Source organism: Helianthus annuus, chromosome 17 (genome assembly GCF_002127325.2).
Source record: "Helianthus annuus cultivar XRQ/B chromosome 17, HanXRQr2.0-SUNRISE, whole genome shotgun sequence".
Classification (NCBI taxonomy): Eukaryota; Viridiplantae; Streptophyta; class Magnoliopsida; order Asterales; family Asteraceae; genus Helianthus; species Helianthus annuus.
Window position 1 is genome coordinate 12,990,560 of NC_035449.2, and position 19,280 is coordinate 13,009,839.

Consider the following 19,280-nt stretch of genomic DNA (forward strand, 5'->3'; position numbering starts at 1 on the left):
TTATTAATACAACCGGAAGGTCTTATTCTTTCGATGTGGGATAGGGCTCCTCCAATACCCTCCCGCACGTGTAACCCGGTCTATCAAGAGGTGTACACGTGGCCTTAACCGGAGCTGACATAGAGCCGTGGCTCTGATACCATATTGAAGTCTATGAGGTTCCACTCTAAAACCAATTGGTGATAGAGGGAGTAACCCAAGATCTTATTAATACAACCGGAAGGTCTTATTCTTTCGATGTGGGATAGGGCTCCTCCAATACAATTATTTTTAAATTTTTTTACACTACGAAAACGGTACGGAGACATGGTTGAAAGATAGCCCGTGCTACCCCTTCTAATACACTAGCTCGGCCCCTGCATGGGGAAGGGGTATGGGTGCTTCCGTGCTTGCATCTAGGGGTGTGAAAGATTCCATGCCATTGTAAGTTTGTGACACTTTTATGTGTGCAAGATTCCATGCCATTGTAACACTCTTATGTTCTATCATCAGTTCCTTTTAGATAAATATTTAATATGCGACTTATGTACTGGACTTGAAGAAATGTGGCTAAGTAGCGATCCTAACACACACTTTGTTGGCAAGATGACGTACAACTGCCAAAAACAGTAAACATGGCCGTTGTACTCATCAAAAGTAAGTTTTGAGTGGTTAAAAACGCATAATTCATGCAGTATTTTTAGTACCATTATGGACAATCTGGAAAGCAAGTAAAATGAAGAAGTTCCAAGGCATGAATGTGAACAGCCATAAGGTAATAGAAGAGATAAAGGAAACTGCGTACATGGGCGGATTTAGCATGGTTCCATGGGTTCCTAGGAACCCATTCGATTCGAAGAAAATGGAAAAAATTAGTGTAAACCGTAGGAACTAGGTTCACTTTTATTCAAATATTAATAAAATAAATAATAACGAGACACTCGTTATTTGTGGGAAATTCGACTAGTACAATACCGGTTACAAAATTAGATAAACAAATATAAAATACAATATAATTGTACCAATCTTGATTCAAGTTGATGTCTTTGGAAACTTCAACCGCACCTACGAGATCGAAACTCCGCTGCAAGACAAGCAAAATAGTTGACGGTTTTGGTTGAGGCACGTGTTCAACGCGCCTCCTCTCAAACGGTTCTGTCTCCCAGGGTACAACAACCGAAGCAGTAGTTGTACTGCTGGAGATGGCACTCGTGCCCGAGGTTACACCAGGTAACATGTGTTCTTATAGTAGAAAAATTAAGTTGAGTCAAACAATTTAGAGAATGCTCTTCTCTAAATTTCATGGAACAAAGATGATTATCACATGTGTATAATTTTTCATATGATCTTCTTTACAATGGACCATAGTCCTTTTACTTATACACAATGTATTAAAACCTATTTAATCTTGTAATAATTACAATATTAAACAAGACAATCAATCTTGTAACTACAAGACAATCAATCTTGTAATAACCAGGTTTTAATTTGGATTAAACTGCCATTGAAGTGGTCAACGTAACTGTCATATTAATTCATGACGATCTCGTAACTGACAGAGATTAGTTGACTAGCCGTGAGCAGCCTGCAAGCGAGCTGCACACTATATAGTCGGACCCGCGCCTGTGCGTGTCGTAGGCCACCAGTATGTTATACGCGCGCACCGCACTAGAACCCGCGCGGACACATAGCCTCGCGTCATGCGGATGCCGCTACGCATACCAGGACGCCACCTGGTCATGCGCCATTCACACTCGCGCGCCCTAAGGAGCTCGCGCCGCATCGACATGTGCCATGCCATGGCATCCGCCTACGCCACCCAAAGGTGCGTCATAAGCGGACCCGCTATGTATCTAACCAAACGCTCATGGACAAAAATACAAAGGCAGTGTACGAAGTGCAAAGTGCATCACATTGCGACCATCATCCATGCCACGCACGTGCGTGTGTGCACGAGCGCACTCTTTAGGGTCCCCACTAGTGTTTGCCTTTAAGGAAACAATATACAAGGAGTGCTCCTCCTTATAAACCACTTCAAGTTTTATCATCCTACCTATGTGGGACAAGGTGACAAATCTTAATCCATTTTTCTCATCTTTTTTTTTTTTCAAACATACAACTTCAAGCTTCGATATCTCATTCATCTCAGCTCTATTTGGACATAGTTTGAACACAAACCCATAAATAATTATTTATACAACACATATATAAATATTATTGATGTCCAAAATATTTAGTGAAAAACTCATTTTCACTAAATTTCCAACATAAACCTTGTATGATTTGAGAAAAAATAATAAAAATTAGTGAAAAACTACCAAAAGGAACCCAGTGGAATCCGACCCTGGATCCGCCACTGACTGTGTATGATTGTATGAAGATCGAAGTTCAAGGAGATAACGTGGGAGGAATGGCGTAGGTTCTAAATTCAAATTTAAAGAGTATAAGGAGATGAAATAGTCTGGTGTAAAATGTATGTTTTGTTTTTGTTCTTTAGTTTTCTCCATACAATGGTCAATGGTGTTCATAGATGATGTTATTACTCCTTTTTTTTTTCTTTTTTAACTAATTAAAATGATTATAACGATAAGGATCTTAACTTCTTAAGTTCCAAATTGACGAGTTGCAATAAAATAACAATTGAGTTACATTGACACAAACCTATTAAAAATAAAATAAAAAATATATTATTCAACACTTGACCTACCCATCCAATGAACAAAACATTTGATCATGATTACATTGCAAAAGACACAAAATAGCCAGCTATAAAGATAATAACCCTAGTGATGAAACCAACAATGTAGTTTTTTTTTGTCACTTTTGGGTGTTTAAGAATAAATATTTGCCAACTAGTCATTATATAAGGATTGTGTATCTCGATGATTTGCAAACAAGACACCTATATTTGGCAGCCCCAGTTGACCTTTCTTAATTTTTATTAATTTGCTACAAACTTATTATCAAATAATAAGGTAGATACCAAATGTAGGAAAATAAGATGCCAAACGAAAGAAACAAATGTGAAACTGTTTTGACGCAATGCACGATATTGGAAAGCAAAATCAATATTTTTTTATATCATCCAAGAAAATGTGTAACGAAGTGACATTAACATCTCTCAACTATTGGTCTAGTCAGGTATTAGGTGGCTACATGAAAATTTTCCTATAAACAGTGTAACAAAGCGATGAGCTTAATTGGTCACAAAACACACACATACACACACACAGATATGGCGACGACAACATGCCTACTTTCCTCCGCACGGTGTTCTGCAAAGCATCCCATCAATTTTAAAGCACATGATCTTAAGACTGCACTCGCAAGTGTTGTCAAGGTATTTATTAATAAACTCTGGCTTAGATTTCATTTTTCTAAGTTATAAGGCTATGTGTTATGGTTTCGTTCACTTCCTTCATATTTCACTTTCATCTCACCATATCAAATCCTATGTTGTCATTCACTCATAAAATTTATATTTGTTAACATTAAAGAGAGAGAGAAAGAAGAAGAGAAAGAGAGAGAGCGAAAGAATGGAGCATGGTGAGTGGTCTTCTCCTTCATCCATATCCAATGTGGCACCTCCCCAAACCCACCCTCGATTCAAAAGCGCTTAGCCTAACAAGCAGGGCCGACTCTGAGAATTCGTGTACCCTGTTCGAGCTCGAAAAAACGTGCCCTTGGACCTTAACAAAATTGGGTATTGGACTCACTAAAGGTCTAAAGCTAATGCCAATAGGCTTATAACTAATCTAAACTATAAGAATAGTTTGTAAGTGAGTCTTTGTTGGTGTTTGTATGGGTATATACTATTAAAAAAATTACATATACATATCGGGTTCTTTTTTTAAAATAACGTGCCTTGACTGGTGGTCCTCCCCGCCTACCCCAGTTACCCAGATCCACCCCTACTCACAAGCATCTGCATCAAAACCATCAGTTCAACATGAAAGACCATGTGCAATGGTCATAGAGTGAGAACTTTTATTCATTGCTACCTCAAGTTCACATTACCACACTCGTACTTCACTCACTCCCTCAACCTTGCTATGGTCTCACTCACCTTTTTATTTATTTTTTTAATACGGTTAATATATATTAATTTAAAACAATTGCTTAAATAAAATTATAAGATCAATATTAACTATTTTCTTAAAGACATTATAATGCCAAATCACTTAAAGTTGAAAAAAAAAAACATAAAAGTATATTAAAATGCCATATCACTTAAAGTTGAAAAAAGAACATAAAAGTATTTGCGTAAATTACACTTCGTGTGCTTTATGTATTACTAGAAATATAAAACGCGCCCTTTCAAAAAAAAATTAGAGATTATATCCAAAAATACTATGTTTTGTAACAATTTATGTCCTTTTAAGCAATATAAGTTAGTGAAGTCAGTTATCTCCAAATTAACCAAGGACAAATTAGTCTATTCACGCATAGTCTCTCTCTCTATAGAGCCTAATCCACCACTATATATGACTAACCCGTCACTTGCCTGACCTCTCTTTCTTTCTCTCTCTCCCCCCTCAATCTCAATAAATGGATCCCCATTTGATAACCCGACCTGTCACAAAGTCCGTGACTCAAACCTTATTATCATATATTGAAGGTTCCTTCAATTTATTTATAGGTTATATTCTACTAACCCACTAATTAAGTTGGGTCAAAGTAACCGAATATTAACTAAGGGTGTCCGGAGTGGGGGCCGCAAACCCACCCGGCACCGATCGGCAACCATTGCCGGCTCATTTGCCGCATGATGTTTACAGAAAAAGAGGAAGAATTCGGTGAGGGTAAACTGATGCGGGGAAGAGAGTGGGTGAGAGAGAGAGGGTAGTGTGGGGGTGGGGTCCATTTCAATCTCAACCAATCACACTTTTTTCCTTTAAAAAAAAAAAATAGTTTACCACTTCACCATTGGCTAAACCATTGCCAACACTTTGAGCATAGTTTACCACTTTGACATTGCACACTCTCATTGGTTGATTTTTTAGTTTGCCACTCTCAAATATTTAACCACTCCTAACCATCAAATTATGTGAGGAGGGGTTTTTATATTATAAAGGGTATAAAAAGTGGTTGTGAGTAGAGGAGAGAGAAAATGTTACTGTTCATCTGTATATTTGGGGGGACACTGTTCACCCGTTATAATTTTTTAATATATTTTGAAAGTGGTTGTGAGTGGAAGTTAGAGAAAAATGTAATGATAATATTATTTAATTAGAAAGGAGAGAGAAAAAGTATTTGTTTTTAGTGGAAATATATTGATATAGGAGTTGTTTTTTAGTGGAATGTATGTATAATTTGATGGATTAGATGTGAATGCTCTATTCACATCCAATCCACCATATTTTCACCCTAAATTATACTAAAAAACACTACATTTTCTCTCTCCTTTTCAATTAAATAATATTTTTTATACATTTATCATTACCTTTTCTCTCTCCTTCACTCACAACCACTTTCAAAATATATTAAAAAATTATAGGGGTTGAGCAGTGTCCCCCCAAATATACAGATGAACAGTAACATTTTCTCTCTCCTCCACTCACAATCACTTTTTATACTTTTTATATTTTAAAAACACCACACACACAATTTGATTATTTGGATGTGAATGCTCTAACACCCTAAACTCTTAAATGAAATAGAATATTGACTAGACTCGTAATTGAAATAGTAAACATGAACTAAAATAATAGTTTCTTTCCTTGGTCTAATTAATTTAACTTAACTGGCGTTACTAACTCAGTTTGTTTAAAAGTACATAAATTGTTACAAAACATAATTATTTTGGACATAATTTGTAATTGTTTTTTTTTTTTAAATGGCACGTTTCATAATTCTTCTGATAATACATAAAGGACACAAAGTGTAATTTACTCAAAGTATTTTATATTGAAAACAACTAGGTTCCGTAAAATGTAATGGTATGTTGAGAAGCAAAAGTTTAGCACAGCCAAAGCTGCCTATGAGATCAAAAAGTCCTTTCCAAAACAACTCGATTTTCGTTAAAGTTTATATTTGAGAAAAGAAAATAAACAAAACCGCATATTTAGTTTTCTTTAAAGCTAAATATTACAAGTAATTAGAGAAAAATCAAATTGTTAGCTAAATGAAATAATATAACAAAAAAAGTCTTACTCACGTCTCACGTGGACTCACGAATGGGATCAATGGGGTGTGGTGAAGCGTTCACTAGCATGAGTAGAGCCACGTCGTCACCCGTGGGGGAGGGGGCTCACAAACTGCAATAGAGTTATATGATATGTACGATTTTATTTATATGCTTTTAAGACTGTGGGGTATGATGGGGCGAGGGTTTGGGGCATGCTTTTAAGACAGGTGGGTGGGTGAACCATTTAGCTTGGCCAAACGGTTATATTTTAAAATTTAAACATGGCCCGCTATGACCTAGCCAACAAGCAAATAGGAGCCGGCCACATAGGACCGCTAGGCATGCCCAACGTCCGGGCTTAAACTCCCGCCCAAGTAGCCACGTCCAAACCCAAACCCACCCGAGGTGATGACTTGGGCGTTTTCAGCCAACCCACGCCCCAACCCCGCCCCATACCCATAGTCTAAGAATATATATGGCACACTAACATAACCTAGTTGAAATTTAGATGGAAGTTGCATTACCAACTTCAAATAACCCCATTATTGGTGTATGAACGTATTTAAAGTTTGTGAATAGTGTTTAGGTTATAAAAAGAAACGTGACACTTATTATAAATCATTCTTGAGAGTATTGCATATTTTCTCTTAAAAAACTGCTTAATTACGTATTTACCCAACTTAAAATTAAAGTTGCCTATATCCCCTTCCTAACTAATAAAATTACAAATTTACCCATTTTGATTTATTTCATAAAAAACAAGTTATGTAATGACTTCTTTACCCTTATTTTTACTAAAACTTAAAAAAATACATATTTATTTATTTTTACTAGTTTTTTGTAGATTTTTACTAGTTTAGCGGTTTATTTCAGTGTTTAATTTTTAGTAAAAATAATAAAAATGAATAAATGTGTATTTTTTTAAAGAATTCTGAAAAATCCACAACTAGTAAAAATGAATAAATTTTTTTAAGCTTTAGTAAAAATAAAGGTAAAAAAGTCATTATATAACTTGTTTTTAATAAAATAAATCAAAATGGGTAAATCTGCAATTATATTAGGTAAGGAAATGGGATATATGCAATTTTAATAGTTAAGGAAGGGGATATATGCAATTTTAATTTTAAGTTGGGTAAATACGCAATTAAGCAGTTTTTTTAAGGGGAAATATGCAATTATCTCATCATTCTTTGTTGATGTTTTAATATCATTTTTCTATCATTGCTTCAAATTATGAGCAGCCACCAACACAAAAACTGAAGAACCCATCCCTCAAAGTTGAAGCTGTTAAAGCTCTCAAGATGGTTTCAACCACGATATTAGATACCATGGTAGATTTCATCTTTCAATTTGTTGACCAACCCATGATTCCATCTCAGGTATACCAATCCATTCTCCACATATGAGATTTCATGTATTTTGAGTTTTTATATAAAACAAAATTAATTTTGGTGACTAAATTGTTCAAACTTTTATTTTTAATACGAGTAAAATGTCATTTTCGTCTCGAAGGGTTGATCACTTTTACGACTTTTATCCCTAAGGTACCATTTTCATCTAGAAAGTTTGAAATCTTGCAATTTTCATCATTGGGACCATTTTTAGAGAGACGAAAGTCACAATAAATTGTCAACCTCAAGGATGACAAAGGCAAAAAAAAAAAAACCGAAGGTGAAGGGCTGCAATGCACAAAAATTCGTTTTGGATGAAACAGACAAATACACCCAAACCTCGGGGACGATTTTGGCAATTTACTCTTGTAATATATACTTTTTTAAATATATGGATAAAATGACTAAATTGTCCAAACTTAACTGGAAATTTTAACTGTGTTAGAGCCAAACGACATACGATGTAAGATTTTTAAAACATAACTGATGATTCTTGTAATTTCAAAAGGTAAATGACATCTATTGCAATTTGGTATAAATATAAAGAAGGAAAAGTATAATTTCGGTGAATTATGAACCAAATGAAACTGACAATTGTTGACAAAGACACCAAAATAACATACCAAAAATAAAAGGGTTGCTTAAACATACCCCACTCATTAGTTTTTTTTCATTTGCTCCCCCTAACAATTTCAAATTTTTATAATTCTGTCTTTTTAGTAATATTAGTGATTTGAACAAGTAAAAATAGAAGAGGCGTGATGCTTTAAAGAAGATACATTCTATTAGAGACACCCAATTATATATCACTAGTTCACTACTTGCCATTGTTCTAATATTAACAAATCCTTTAGGCTTCGGTCCTTAAGCCTTACATGATGCACCATTTTAATGGTTTTTGGTATACCGTTTTAATGGTTAATTTTTCATGCACCATATTAATGGTTTATGCTATATATTCACTGTCCTATTTTAAACAACAGTTCGATCATCAAACGCCAAGTCCTTATGTGTGGGTTAGATGTGAGCTAAGCTCCCATCCTTGGGGTCTATAATTACTATCCAGATTCTTAAAGTCTTAATGTTAGAAGTAGAATCGAACAAGAATCGTAAGAGAGAGAGTAAGCTCAATTCATTTCCAAACTAATCAATACAATCTGTTACAACAGTATTTAACCCTAACTACTGAACTAACTGATTAACTAACAAACAACACTATTGATCCCTCTACTTTCTATTATTTGCATATTAACCCCTTATTCTCTCATTTTATTACACATACCACAAACATGTAACAATACTCCCTCCTCTAAAAATTCTTGTCCTCAAGAATCAACTTGAAAGTCTGGAAATCTGACCATAAACTCATCAGCGTCCACCCAAGTGGCATCATGTAATGGCAAGTTGGACCATTGAATTAAGAACTGCACTCCTGCACGCCTTCCTTTTTTAACCAATTTTCTCTCTAAAATAGCTAAAGGCTGCATAGTAGAAGAACCTTCCTTTGGTAATGGACAAACAATATCTCCCGGTCCTTCAGCTTTCTTGAGTAGTGAAACATGGAAAGTAGGATGAATTTGGGACCCACTTGGTAAATCTAAAGTATAAGCTGCAGTACCTACCTTTTTAATCACCAAGAAAGGACCAAAGTATTTTTGTGTGAGCTTTGAGTATTTATGCTTCCTAAGGGATGTTTGAACATGTGGTTGAAGCTTCAAATAGACCCAATCACCTTCATTAAACTGTCTTTCACTTCTGTGTCGATCTGCAAATTGCTTCATGCGATTTCTTGCTTTGTTCAAAGAGTCCCTTAAAATTCTCAACATAGATTCTCTTTCATGAAGCCAATCTCCCAGAGCCTGAACATTAGTATCGCAAGGAATGTATGGAAAGTGAATAGGAGCATCTCTGCCGTATAAAGCTTTGAAGGGAGACATCTTAATGGCAGAATGCCAAGTTGTGTTGTACCACCACTCAGCTAGTGGTAACCATCTTACCCATGACTGAGGTTCATCCATAACCATACACCTCAAGTACGTTTCCAAGCACCTATTTACTACCTCAGTCTGCCCATCTGACTGAGGATGATAAGCAGTGGATAAGGCTTGGTCAATTCCTTGCAACCTTAAGAATTCTTTCCAAAACAAGCTCATGAATAAGGGATCTCGGTCTGAAACAATTCTAGCAGGACATCCATGCAGTTTGAAAACATAATCCATCATACATTGAGCTACCTTGACTGCTGAATAAGGATGTTTTAAGGCCAAAAAATGAGCATATTTTGTAAAACGAACGACAATCACCAAAATCACATCTTTTCCTCCTGATTTAGGTAGACCACTGATAAAATCCATTGACACATCCGTAAAAATTGACTGTGGAATAGGTAAAGGATTCAGCAGTCCTGGTGTAGCAATTGCTTCATACTTTGCTTTTAAACAAGTACTGCATTGCTTAATCAAATTCTTGATGTCTTTATAAGCCTTTTTTCCAGAAGAACATGTCTTTAAAACGTTGTAAAGTAGCTTGCATACCAGAATGGCCTCCCAAAGGTGAACTATGACATACATCCAGAATAAGCTTTTTTAGCTCAGCATTATCCCCAATCCACAACTTGTTTTTTCTTGTGAGAACAGAACCATCCCATTTCATATGTTTAATTGCCATACCCTGCTGTAACTGCTGAATCATATTTTGAGCTACCAAGTCTTCTTCCCAATGTTTTTTTATCTTTTGTAATAACAGTGGGTCATAAGACGAAACAGCAAGTGAAAATAGAGTAGCCCCATGAACACGAGATAATGCATCTGCAGCTTTGTTCTCAGACCCTTTCTTATATATAATATGATAATCGTAGCCCATCAGTTTGCTCAGCCATGTATGTTGTAACGGAGAAGTAATCTTCTGCTCTAAAAGATGTTTCAAGCTTTTCTGATCAGTCTTGATAACAAAGTGTTGCATAATCAAGTACTGGTGCCACTGCTTGACTGCTTAGAGAATGGCTAGAAGCTCTTTTTCATAAACGGATAATGCACATTGACGAGCAGATAAAGCTTTACTTACAAACGCAATAGGGTGATTATTCTGCATGAGAACAGCACCCAATCCTTTTGAACTTGCATCCGTTTCTACCACGAATTCTTGGGACCAATCAGGGAGAGCCAACACAGGTGCATTGCTGAGTGCGTGTTTCAATGTATCAAATGCATGCTGAGACTCAGCAGTCCAAAAGAAAGCATCTTTCTACAACAATGCTGTCAAGGGTTTAGCTAAACTGCCATAAGAGGCTATGAAACGCCTATAATAACCAGATAATCCGAGAAACCCCCTCAACTGCTTTACATTAGTGGGTGGTGGCCAATTCCGTATTGCTTCAATTTTAGAAGGGTCAGTTGAAACTCCTTCCTTAGAGATAATGTGACCCAAGTATTCAACTTGTTTTCCACCAAAAGTACATTTAGACATTTTAGCATATAACTGTTGATCTCTGAAAATCTGTAGTACCTCTTTAAGGTCGGCCACATGCTGTTCCATAGACTTGCTGTAAACGAGAACATCATCAAAGAAAATTAGTACAGATTTCCTGAGCAACTTTTTAAACACCGAATTCATCAAGGCCTTGAACGTTGCAGAAGCATTAGTCAGCCCAAAGGGAAGGACCAAAAACTCGAATAACCCCTGGTGGGTTCTAAAAGCCGTCTTGTGGATGTCCCCTTCGAACATTCTCACTTGATGATACCCCGAACGTAGGTCCAATTTCGAATAAAACTCAGCTCCCCCCAACTCTTCTAATAGCTCTTCAATTAATGGTGGGAAAGCGTTTTAACCGTATGATCATTTAATTTCCGATAGTCTACACAGAGTCTCCAACTTCCATCTTTTTTCTTTACCAGAACTACTGGAGAAGCAAAAGCACTAACACTTTGTCTGATTATGCCCATATCTAACATCTCTTGTACCATCTTTTCAATTATATTTTTCTGTCCCATAGGGTATCGGTAAGCTTTTTGATTAACGGTAACTGCTTCATCCTTTAGCTGAATTCTGTGATTAAACTGTCTATCAGGTGGTAAAGACTTAGGTATTTGAAACACATCTTGATACTCCTGCAACAACTCATTAATTCTGACATCATGCACTTGTTCTTGTACTTTAGCTTGGTGATGGAACGTATCAGTTCCCTCCATTTGCATACTAAACATTTGCACTTTCATATGATCACCAGGCTGCATTAGTAAACTTGACAGTTTTTCCAACGAACATAATGCTACCCCATCTTGAGTCACCCCTTTCAACTTAATTGATTTTGAGCCTACCAAAAACTGCATAGTGAGCTCTTTGAAGTTCCATACAATATCATTTAATGATTGCAACCATTGTACTCCAAGAACCATGTCATAATTGTCCAAGGGTAGTAAGAAAACATCAGTTTTAAACCAACTTCCCTGCATCAACCATTGGAAGTCCTTGCATAACTGATTACATTCTAAGGCCTTTCCATTTGCTACTTTCACCTTCATGAGTGGTAGTTCCCTAGTATGGCATTGTAATTTTGTTGCTAATTTCGAATCAACAAAATTATGAGTAGACCCAGAATCAATTAGAATTTGCAATTGCCTGGTTCCAGTTGTTCCAACTACCCTCATTGTTGAAAAAGAAGTAACCCCTAATAATGCATGAATAGAGAGTTGAGCATCTAGGTTCGACTCCTGAATTTCCTCCTGTGACTCCTCAATCTTTTCTTCCTCTTCTCCATCATCAAAAAGTTCCAACACATACAACTGTTTGTACTTGCAGTTGTGAGTAGGAGTGTATTTCTCACTACACCAAAAACATTCACCCCTGGCTCTTTTTTCCTCAGCCACCCTTGCAGGAACTTTTTTAACATTTTTTACCATTTTACTTGCAGGTGGTGTAGGTAATAAAGCTAAAGTGTTCACAGGATTTACCACTGCTTTAGTACCACTGGTAGAAGCCATGCTACTACTTTTGACTGATGTGTTATTACTGTTCCCAGTCCAATTACTTTTCTTAGTGTCCTTATCCCCAAATAGGGTAGAATAGACCACTGACTGTTGTTTTGCCATGGCTATAGCATCCCTCATACATTTCGGTTTAAAGATCTTAACCAAGCATCTAACCTCCGGTTTTAACCCCCCCACAAACAAACTTGCAGCATACTCATCTGTCAATTTTACCCTATTCAACAATGTATCAAAATCTCTAGTGTATTCTTGTAGGGTACCTGTTTGATGAAGGTTCTTCAACTCCTCCATAGGATCTTGTGACAACCTTTCTGAAAATCTGTTTTCGATAGATCTGCAATATTCTTCCCATGTTATATCTTCAATGTCACGATCTTGACTGTCAAAATACCCTTGATGCCACTCTAATGATGCACCCTCTAGGTTGATGACTGCATAATGGACCTTTGCTACATCTGGAGTTCTGTCCACAGCGAAGAAATGATTGCAACGGATAATCCATCCTTCAACTTCCTCCCCATTGAACTTAGGGAAATCCAACCTTCCAGTACGAACCAACCTTTGATCATGATGACCTCTTCTTTCGGTAGCCATACGATCAATCTTCTCATTAATCTCCGCCATTTGTGTAACCAGACTCGTCATACTCGTTTGTAACAGCAAAATAGCTTGTGAATTCTACTCTAAAACTGCTTGTTGAGTTCCAATTGTGGTCGCGTGTTCTTGACAGAACTTTTCCAATCTTTCCATCGTTTGATGCCTTGTCAACATACACAAACAGATCAATCGAACAGATACGCCTGATAGGAATCAATCGAACGATGATTGATTCCAATTAGAAAAAAAATGAACCAGAATTAATCGAACAAATGATTAATTCTTCTTTGAACGAATGGAACGAATTTGCAGTGAACTACGAATCAAATTGAATCAATCGAGCTCCGAGAATCGGTAGCTCTGATACCAATGTTAGAAGTAGAATCGAACAAGAATCGTAAGAGAGAGAGTAAGCTCAATTCATTTCCAAACTAATCAATACAATCTGTTACAACAGTATTTAACCCTAACTACTGAACTAACTGATTAACTAACAAACAACACTATTGATCCCTCTACTTTCTATTATTTGCATATTAACCCCTTATTCTCTCATTTTATTACACATACCACAAACATGTAACACTTAAACACACTAACTAAAGTATTTCAGAATATTCTTTGTTTGTCACACTTATTTAAATTCAGAAAAACTTCGCGCCAGTTGAGGAGATCGGAGAATTGATCAAAGTCGATTGTTTTCAAGGCAATATCCCTGAAGATTTTCCAGAGGGTGTTTACATTCGAAACGGTGCTTACTTTATTTTTCAATAACTTTGTCAACAAATGCCTGTGCATTATACAATTTACAACATGTAGACGTACGATTCTCAAATATTAAAGTTGTACGCAGGATCAAATCCGTTATTTGGAGGTTTAAAACTTGCAGTTTCGGTGTTTGGAAAAACGGATAGTTTGTGGATTGAAGGAGAAGGGATGCTTCATGCCCTACATTTCAAGAAAGATGAACAAGGAAAGTGGAGCTTTTACTACAAAAATAGATATGTGGAAACAGATACATATAAGATGGAATCAAAAAGGAAGAAACCAGCTTTTCTTCCCATTGTAGAAGGAGATCCCTTAGCAACATTAGCTGCATCATTTTTCAATGTGGTAGGGTTTCCTATATCTTGTGAAAGTTTCATGTATGAAAATTTAATCTAACAAAAATATTGAGTATTATATAAGAAAAGGTAATTAATACCATTTTTTTCTTTTATCCACAATTCATCACACCTTTGATGAATAATAATTCTTGTTAATTGACAAACATGTATATAGAAAAGGAGAGCAAAAACGGCTAAGGTTTATTATTATGTAAAGCGCATACAATGAAAACATAGAACTTAAATAAATAGACAAGTTAATTAGGTTATCTAGCTAAATGGGCAAAATAAAAGCATTGAAATCCCATCCATCAACCATCAACCATCAACCATTCCCCTATCTTTAAAATTTTAAAAAAATCTACTAAAAACTTTGTACATCCCATTCATCATTTCTTTATCCCACCCTTATATTTTAAAAAATTGCTACACTAGCTTTTTATATATGAAAAGCTACTATTCATCATCTATCAAATTATTGTATAACAACGAGAAAATTAATAAAATAAGTGTTTGTGAGTAAGATAAAGATAAAAATGGTGAATGGGATGTGTGAAGTTTTTTTTTAAAACGAGAGATATATTTTGAAAAGTGTGATCTTTAGTTAAATTATAGAGTAGAAAATGGAGGGGACGTGAATGCTCTAATAAACCCAATACAAAAAGAGCTCACTAACTTAATTATGCTAACAATACTACCTTGAAAACCATTGGGTGTCAGCCCAATGGCCACCAGCCCGCATTCTAACCCGGAGGTGGCGGGTTCGAGTCTTGCTCGTTCCCAATGCCCCTACGGTAGCGGATTTACCCCCAGACTCAGGCTTGCTGGGTGGCGGTCTGCGAGGTGGGATCACCTCGGCGGTTGGGAGGACCGTGGAATATCCCTCCCCCCCCCCCCCCCCTACTACCCTGAATGCTCTAATAAGACCACAACTGGCATAGTATTGTTTTGCTAATGGTTAGTTTTGTGACTTTGGCAGTTAAGATTTGGCCAGGAGTACAAAATCATGAGTAACACCAATGTCTTTGAGCATGGAGGAAAGCATTATTCTACTGCTGAGAACTATATACCACAAGAGATAGATTTAATTAGCCTTGAAACTTATGGCAATTGGAACCCGGGTAGAACTTGGTCTCGACCTTTGACTTCACACCCAAAGGTTTTTTCTTACAACGACGACACACACTTCTTAATGCTACACCACTTAAAATTTATCTAAATACCCACCCTTTTACTTGATGGGAATTCACAAATGCCATTGGGCCAAAGGCCTCTTGACTCACACCCGAAGATTAATCAGCAATGTTCTATGTTAACTTTCGATATGGTCCACATAACGGGACCAACATTTCCAAACATGTTTTTTTTCAAGATCTCGTTAGAACTTTAATTTTCTGTTATGTGTAGAAAACACCAGGAACTGGAGAACTGGTTACAGTAGGGTTTGAGGCAAAAAAACCTTATTGCATTGTGGGTATAGTATCAGGTACTTCAATAAATGTATAATAATATATTATCCTTGTATTATCAATATTTATAATCAAGCTGCTTTGATAGCTGATGGAAAAGAACTTGTCCACAAATTGGATCTGCAACTGGATCAATGCTCACTTTTCCATGATGTGGGTGTTACAAACAAGTGAGTTCCAACAGTTGGTATTATCAATTTGGGTTTTTTATATATATATATAGATGGTATAATAATATGTATTTTGTTTTTCTAATTAATGTACAGGTACACCATATTGGTTGATTTTATGCTCACATTAAGCCCGGAGAGGGTAATGAAAGGAGGCTCGTAAGTATATACGACTGTTCCATATTCACAAGAACATATTATAGAATAATGAAAACCCCCTGAGTTATTATACGTATTAATCAACTATATACAGAGAATTCGTTCACAAGAACATATTATAGAATAATGAAAACCTTGTGAGTTATTACGTATTAATCAGCTATATAGGATATAACAAGGATAATTACAAAGAAAACCAAATCAAATCATATCTCCTGATTATAGTAGTTACAATAAACCGTTATCTAATACATACTAGCTAGTCTTAATTAACCATTCAGTAAACATAACAGAAAGAAAAAAAGAACATAAAAGGTGTAGTGGTAACGTGTCTCCTCTCTATTAAAGAGGTGGATGGTTCAAATCGTGCAAGGTACAGGCATAAGTGTATGTTAGTTTGCCGCTAAAAAAATAATAAATGAAAGTTATGGTTATTGTGGTTTAGGTTATTCAAGTACGAGAGGGAGAAAGATGCAAGGATCGCAGTGATTCCTCGATACGGTGATGCAGATTCGATTAAGTGGTTTCATATCGAACCATGTGTTTCTTAGATCATCTAATGAACACCTTCGAAGATGGTGACGAGGTGCATATCTTTTATCATTATTATAATTGTCATTGAGCTTCCCAACTCATTGTTTCAGTATAAAACCTTCATATTCTTCTAGACCCTAACATGTTTTCACATGTGATTTTATCATAGGTTGTTGTAAGAGGATGCAAGGCTAATGCAACCATTATTCCAGGCCCTGAATGGGGTGAGAATAAATTTGAATGGTTCTCTAGAGGATTTAACTTTAAAAAGTTCGCTGAGGTAGCAAGCAAACTTGGCTGAGTTTTCTGGTCAAATGAACGAACTCACTTTTTGTCCATATCCAAGTTTGTTTGCCACACCAGCGAACTGAAAAAAAAAAAACATTGTCACATTTCCCTCGAGTTCGTTGAGTTTGCTGGTCAAACGAGCGAACTCTCTTTTCGTCCATATCCAAGTTTGTTTGCCACACCAACGAACTCAAAAAAAAACATTGTCACATTTCCCTCGCGTTTGCTCATATCATAGGTGTAGCGAAGTGTTTATTTGTACAACAATTTTCACCTACAACTCCAAAAAATAGTATGTTTAGGTAAAAGTAAGACTTTATGACGCTTTTGAGTCACTTGTACACGTGTCACTAAACGACACTTCCCTTTATAGCAAATATGTTACAGGGGCCTAAGCAACTATATGTTTTGTTACAGGGAAGGCTAAATACGGAGGGCTAGCTAAATTATACTTTGAAGAATCAAATAAACAAAGAACTCATGATGTCAAGTATCATTGGTTACCAAAAAATAACTTCTGCACAGGATTAGTTTTTGTGGCTAAGCCAGAATCCACAGAAGAAGATGATGGTTGGATTGTTACATTTGCTCATGATGAAGAGAATGACACTTCTTATGTATGCATTAGATTTCTCTATCAGTACTAATTAATAAACACAGATATTGACAAGTATGTCTCTTTACATGTGTTTTTTTCTTTTTTATTGTGGTCACAGGTACTAGTAGTTGATGCTAAGAACTTTGGGGAGGAGCCAATAGCTAAAATAAAGCTCCCTCAACGCGTGCCATATGGTTTTCATGGGTCTTTCTTTACATCCAGATAAACAGTCACCGGAACCTATAAAATGCGGTTGAAGTTGGTCTATTCATTGATGGAATTCTGTGAAAGGTGAATACCTGCTAGCAATATTAGATCAAACTGGATATGCTTATACTGTTTATTTGTCAATTTCTTTTGATGTGTGATCTTCGATATGTTTGTGTCCGAATCTATTTATGGATAAATGTGAGCCGTTATCTCTTGAGATACTATTACTACTAACTAACTGCTAGGAGATTTTTAGTGTTATCATGATCATTTTAGTATAACTGGATTTACTTAAAACCAAAGGGATATAAGAATATATATTAATTCAAAAATAATGTGTAGAGTACAATGTACACGCTCGATATGAGTATCCTTATTTCATGCACCTAGGTAGTGGCGGATCCAGGATTTTTTTCTAATGGGTTCCTTTTGATAGATTATCACTAATTTTTTACAAATGATACAAGGCTTTCACTAATTCTCACTATTTTGATGTGCTAGTTTTATCGCTTTAGGATGCGGGCAATTTTATCATTATTTGACCCATATTTTGTATGCCCATATTTTGCACCGATGACAAAAAATCATGGGTCTGCCACGTAGGTGGTTCAAACGATAAATTTGATTTGTGATGTTAATGCACATTGGTTTGATTACCATTTACCAGTGTGTCCACAAAAATTGTGTCATTTGTCATTTACTAATTCTTGCAACATGTCTTATTCACTGATTTCTCCATCACACTGAATTGATTTTAAAGGTTGGGGTTTGGCAATTGGGTTGTGACAGAGATAATGAAATAGATAATTGGTTAGAAGGACGATGAAAAATAAAGGGAAAATTACCAAGTGTTCAAGTTTGACCTTGACTTTTTCAAAATAGAAAACAAGCCGGCTAAACCAACAATTTGAAAGCTTAGCCGGTTCATTTTCTGTTTTAATGATTTGACTCGTCAAATGATTATTTTGGTAATTTCCGCTAAAATAAAACATCCCCATAAACAACTAAGTCATTGGAAAGAAAAGAAAATGCAATCTTGGGACCAAAGGTAGAATTACTTTGCTATTGGAGGACTTATAGTGTAACATTTCTGAAACTTTATATTAAAAAAAATAGAGTTAAATGCCATTTTAGTCCCTGTGGTTTGGGCCATTTTGCCAGTTTAGTCCAAAGGTTTCATTTTTAACCTGTGGGTCCAAAAAGGTTTCACAGTTGCCATTTTAGTCCACTGGGTTAACTTCATCCATTTTTTCTGTTAACGAGAAGGCCAATTCGGCCATTTTATATGGCTGAATTGCCCTTTTAGTTAAGAGAATTACATACAAAATGACCAAATTGCCCTTCTCGTTAACAGAAAAAATGGATGAAGTTAACCAAGTGGACTAAAATAGCAACTGTGAAACCTTTTTGGACCCACAGGTTAAAAATGAAACCTTTGGACTAAACTGACAAAATGGCCCAAACCATAGGGACTAAAATGGCATTTAACTCAAAAAAATATTAGAGAGTTATTGGTGACCCGTTAGTCAAAATCTAAAAAGGTAGGGGTGTGCATAGTCGGTTAACCGTAGGTTTGATTAACCAAGGGTTCAATTAATTGATAAGTATTAACCGTAGCCGTAATTGATGGTTAGTTAACCGTTGTTATTCGGTTAACCATGGGTTAT

At 36.0% G+C, this 19,280-nt stretch overlaps 1 protein-coding gene across 1 annotated transcript; it reads left to right on the forward strand.

Annotated features, from left to right (window-relative positions):
- The first annotated feature begins 3,197 nt into the window (after positions 1-3,197).
- LOC110925716 (carotenoid 9,10(9',10')-cleavage dioxygenase) lies at positions 3,198-17,834 on the forward strand. The gene is made up of 12 exons (XM_022169583.2): positions 3,198-3,319; positions 7,348-7,485; positions 13,728-13,830; positions 13,933-14,192; positions 15,165-15,344; positions 15,593-15,671; positions 15,743-15,824; positions 15,921-15,983; positions 16,429-16,569; positions 16,687-16,741; positions 17,223-17,422; positions 17,522-17,834. The coding sequence occupies exons 1-9, from the start codon at positions 3,215-3,217 to the stop codon at positions 16,532-16,534; spliced, it is 1,116 nt and encodes a 371-aa protein (XP_022025275.2). The 5' UTR covers positions 3,198-3,214; the 3' UTR covers positions 16,535-16,569; positions 16,687-16,741; positions 17,223-17,422; positions 17,522-17,834.
- Positions 17,835-19,280: the final 1,446 nt, after the last annotated feature.